The following is a 5,023-nucleotide window of genomic DNA, read 5'->3' as shown; positions in this document are numbered from 1 at the left end:
TATATATATATATTTATTTCATAACAGGCGTTTAACAGCCTATCGAATTCCAATTTTATGATTATCAATGCTTAACTTGTAGTTTTGAACACCACCCAAAAGTCAAAAGAGCTCCTGGATCAAGTACAGCCTCCATGGAGCACATTTTGAAGAACTCACCCGCATTTGTGTAACATGGAGAGTATGCCACGGAAACCTCCAAGGTCAGCCCGATGGCAAAAGTACTCTAATCCATGATTTATCTATCACTGATAATATTTTACTTCAGCGTTGTGGACGCTGCGAGCCGGGTGCAAACATAATATCGACCAGCCAGCGCCGTGATTTGAACCTAGGCTACCTCATTGGAAGCCGAGCCTTTATCACCTGGACCACCTTGGCTAAATTATGATAATTGAAGAAAAATTCAAATTACTTGAATTCGTTTAATATTATTCTGCAGAAAACTCATTTAAAAATAAAATACTACCTGGCAAACACCCCATTTTTCATTCAGGTCTTTTACTTTTCTTTGAATTTGTTCTTTCTGATCAGGATATGAGTTTGAAACGCTGAAAATAAAGGAAATTTTTTCATTTTCTTCATGCATGAATGTGGATTATACAAGATGTTCTATAATAAAAATTCTTAGTACATATTTTTAGAGTAACTAAAAAAATGGTGTAATTAAAGAGTATGTAATTTTATTTTATAACCGTTGTTCAGCAGCCGACCCAAATTTAAGTTTACGGCTATCATTGTTCAACTCCGTAGCCTTGTAATTTTGAACCCAATCCAGAAGACAAGGGAACTCCTGTATCAGTACCCTCATAGGTAATGATTTGTTATGGGAACAGGGAGGACTTTGCGACCACGACAGATTTAAGGTGCATTAGGCATCATTTAATACACGGGGATTCTTCGGCCGGATGGATTCGGACTACGGTTTTCTCGAACACATGTCCAACGCCCTACCAGTCAGGCCGGACATGAAATGATGTAATTAAAAAAATATACCCATAGATGTTGCAATTTTACATAGGTGGTCCGTTCGCGTTTTAAAATATGCCTATCAGATTTAGCCACCTTTATCCAAATGACGAAAACTAGTTATTTGTAAAATGCAGGAAAAAATTTATTGTGCAGTGCTCAAAATAAATAAATAAAAATAATAAGCAAAAATAATAAACTATTTAAAAAAAACTTATGGTTGGATCTTCGCTACTCAGTCTTAATGGTTTGAGAAGATGACCCCAAATATGCTAATTAGTGTTTTTTTTGTTTTTTTGTTGTTTTTTTTTTCCTTTGGTCGTATGCCTGTTTTAGGCAGTGGGGGTGCGATTGTTCTTGTTTTTCAGTGGCGCCATCTATGACCAGGAATTCAACTTCTGCCATGCCATTCACACAACCACAACCCGTTTATAGAGTGGGTCACATTCATACACAAAGTAGAAAGGACATAGAACACAGAGAGAGAGAGAAAGATGCCTTGCCCGGGATTCGAACCCAGGACCTTTCTCATTCAAGGACAGTTCCCTGCCACCTCGATTTCAAAGGAATTATTCGTTCAATTTATTGAAACCTCGAAAGATAGATAGATAGATAGATTAAAAAATTCTTACTTTTCTGCCAGAACAAGAGCTTGTTTTAAGCGTTCCTCGGCAGGCTCAAGTTCTCGCTGTACAGCCTAAATGTGAACAAAAAAAATTTCCGTCTTAATGACATTGATTTCAACATTTATTTTAATGTTGACCAATTTATGTAAATTAAATCAAAGATTTTTCAAAGCATGATCAAAAAAATAATTTTAAAATAAGTCAAATAAAAGTAAAATATTTGAGAATAATTAAAAAAATAATATTTTAAATATTTATGCAGTAAAAAAAAGACCTATTGCAAAAATATTTTGAAAAATCATTAACTTTAGTCGCAAATTGTTTTGAGACTGAAAATATAAAATAAAAAAAATTTGAGTATTATTCCAAGAAAAGAAAATATTTTGTACATCAACTGTTAAACCGTTTTGAAAGTTAATTAAAGAAAGATTAATTTTTTATAGAATTAACTCCAGAAAGGCAAAATATTTTGAGAATGAAACAAAAAAAAATAATTACAATATTATTCCCAGAAAAAAAATATTTTGTGCATCAATTGAAGAAAATTAAACTCTTTTAAAAGTTAACTAAAGAAAGATTAATTTTTTTAGAATGAACCCCAGAAAGGCAAAATATTTTCAGAATAAAGCAAAAAAGTATTATTCCCAGAAAATATAATATTTTGTGCATCAACTGAAGAGTTAAACTGTTTGAAAATTAATTAAAAAAGATTAATAATTAACCCCTAAAAGGTAAATTATTTTGAGAATCAATTAATGTAAGACAATATGCTTATTTAAAAATGAAAAATAAACAAATTATTAATCAAGTAAATCTAAACAAAATCTTACTTCTTGTCTCCTTCTTAAAGTATCAAGATTCTTTATTTCTTCAACTAATTCTGATCCTTGTGACTGGCTTTTTTCGTCCAAAAACGCAATGGTTTCATCACAAGTACGATGTGCTAACATTAAGCTGTGATTGAATACATGAAAAGTGTATGTTAACAGACTGTCAAAAACTTATAAGATAATTTCAATACCACAAATTATTAAAAGTTAAGTTTTGTCATGATAAAACCTTTCTTGGAGGATTGAAATGAAAGAAAAACATCAAAATACACAGAAATTGACAGATCTAGAGTTTCAAGATAACAACTATTGTTATCATTTGTGTACAGTCATGTAAGAAAGAAAATATTTTAACAGGTGTTAAGAGTTTGTAAACATTTCTCACATTTTACTTCCTGTGAAACATTTCCTTACGGCATAAAGTAACTTTAATTAGCTTTTGAACTAACAGGCATTTTGTTCCCGAATTATTCTTAAAGTTATAATAAATGTAAGATTTTTAACACTCAGAAGTATTCAGAAAATTGCACATTAATTAAAATAATAAAAATAAATAAAAATGAAAAATAATAAAAAATAATAAAAATAAAAACATTATTATTTAATTAGTATATATCTCTTTAACAATAGTGTATAAGTTATTACCTGATTAAAAATTTCATTCGCTTCAGAAATGTATGAATAGAAAATAGCAGTTAACATGCTTCAAGCGCTCAAAAATAGGCTCCCATTTTCAAGACTTTCCAAACAATTGTTTTTCTCCCGTTTGTTATAAAATACTAATATACTTTCCCGTTTTGTTTTGAAAGTCATTTTTAGGCCTGTTAACGAAATCAAATTTATGTCTCTTAAAGATCCTATTAGCTTTAAAAATCGCTAAGGCTTTTATCGCATTCCTTTTCATTGCGATTTTGACTACATCGGGCAAACTAGACATGCTTTAAAATTTAGACTTAGGGAATACGATAGATATATCCGTTATCAAGAATATGAAAATACAACAATTGCTGCACATTGGTAGAATCTTGGGAATAAATTCAATTTCGACAGGGCCATAATTATTTATACCCCATTCACATTAGCTCATCTTGATGCCTTAGAATCTTGTCTTCTTTGTAATAATGCTGGTTTTCTTGTTAACAACATTAGTTTTTCACAACTTCTTCATAGCGCGTGGAAATGCATTTTACCCTAATTTGATTTTTCTGTTTTCTTGTTCTGTTTTTTTTTTTTTAAATCTTTTTTTTCTCTCGGCTACTGTGCTTTTTCTAGATTTGGTTCTCACCTTTATTTTCTCATTTTTCGTTAGCAACTTTAAGTTTTATATTTCAAATCACTTTTCTTTCTTCTTATTCTCACCTGGCAAGTCGTGAAAATGAGCGTCTATTTTTGAGCGCTTGCTTGTCGACATTTTATTTCCTATTTATATATCTTTGAAGGTATTTTAATCGGGTAATACCTTACAGCTTCGTGGGATGATATATTTAGTATATAATATATTTTCCCAGGATTTTATTTTTAAAATGAATATTTACTTTCACTATTATGGACCTAGTTCGATAATGATTTGAAAAAAACATGCAATGAGAGAAGTAATGCTATTGTATTAAAATGCTTTTTTTTCTTCGTATCAAATGAAATTTTGAAATTAAACATCAAATGAGTATTGAAAAGAATTTGCCAAGTTTTCGAAATAGAATTTTTTATTCTCTGATGAAGAAAACAATTCTCTTCTATAGATTTTACTAGTGTCATTGTTTGGATATCCCTTATTGTTTTATTGTTAACTTTATTGTCAACTCTAAAAACTCTTGTTATCTCAATTGTTAAAGTGTAACAACAAACCTGAGCACCATTGGTATTGGTCAGTAAACGGGTGGATGATTACTTTGATCAGCCTGTTGAGGGTGCGCGATATCAGTTCTCGTAAAACTGTTTTACTAGTAGAGCCCTCGAATTCGCTCGTAGGTGGTTGGGCTAACAATGAGACGGAGCCATTTATTCTGCTTAAATCACAATTGTGATGACATATGTTCCAATTATCCCCACAGATCTTTCCTGGATAATAATTTACTACAACTATTCAGTCTTGTCAGGTTTCTCTTGAAGGCTGGATGAGAAGTTGCATATATTTATGTCATACAGGGTCATTGAAAAAATTATATAGCCTCCTCGGTTACCCGACCTATCATGTCTTGATTTCTGGGGTCATATGAAAACACTGGCTTATGATACCCCTGTTGACATGACTGAGGAGCTGATTGCTAGAATCTCAGCAGCTGCCGGAGAAATTCGAGATATGCCTGGAGTATTGCAGAATGTTCGAATGTCCATGCGCCGGAGATGTGAGGTGTACATTGTAGACGGTGACAGAAACTTCGAACACTAACTTTGACCCATGTACCATGTAATTTTTTCATTGCATTATTAAAACGATTTCTCACTGGCGGGCTCTTTTCTTTATGGTGCTTCTGTGTACATCACCGCTTCAGGAAAGCATTTCCGACCCCGCATTGCTATATGATTTCGAGTCGTCAGGATGTCCCCTACCCCTCTTAGAAGTTCTGAAACGCTTAACTGAGACACCCTGTATATATA

At 32.1% G+C, this 5,023-nt stretch overlaps 1 protein-coding gene across 1 annotated transcript in view; it reads right to left on the bottom strand.

The window, feature by feature from the left end:
• Nucleotides 1–5,023, bottom strand: part of LOC107454829 (spectrin beta chain) — a 179,768-nt gene that overhangs the window by 112,069 nt on the left and 62,676 nt on the right. Inside the window, exons 23-25 of the mRNA XM_043050346.2 lie at nt 2,426–2,549; nt 1,602–1,666; nt 470–551 (exon numbers count right to left, since the gene is read on the bottom strand). Coding sequence (XP_042906280.1) covers nt 470–551; nt 1,602–1,666; nt 2,426–2,549 — 271 coding nt within the window. The remainder of the gene's footprint in view (nt 1–469; nt 552–1,601; nt 1,667–2,425; nt 2,550–5,023) is intronic.

The sequence above is a fragment of the Parasteatoda tepidariorum genome, chromosome X2, assembly GCF_043381705.1.
Source record: "Parasteatoda tepidariorum isolate YZ-2023 chromosome X2, CAS_Ptep_4.0, whole genome shotgun sequence".
Classification (NCBI taxonomy): domain Eukaryota; kingdom Metazoa; phylum Arthropoda; class Arachnida; order Araneae; family Theridiidae; genus Parasteatoda; species Parasteatoda tepidariorum.
Note: the sequence above shows the minus strand (reverse complement) of the source record. Positions and strands in the feature narration are given on the sequence as shown.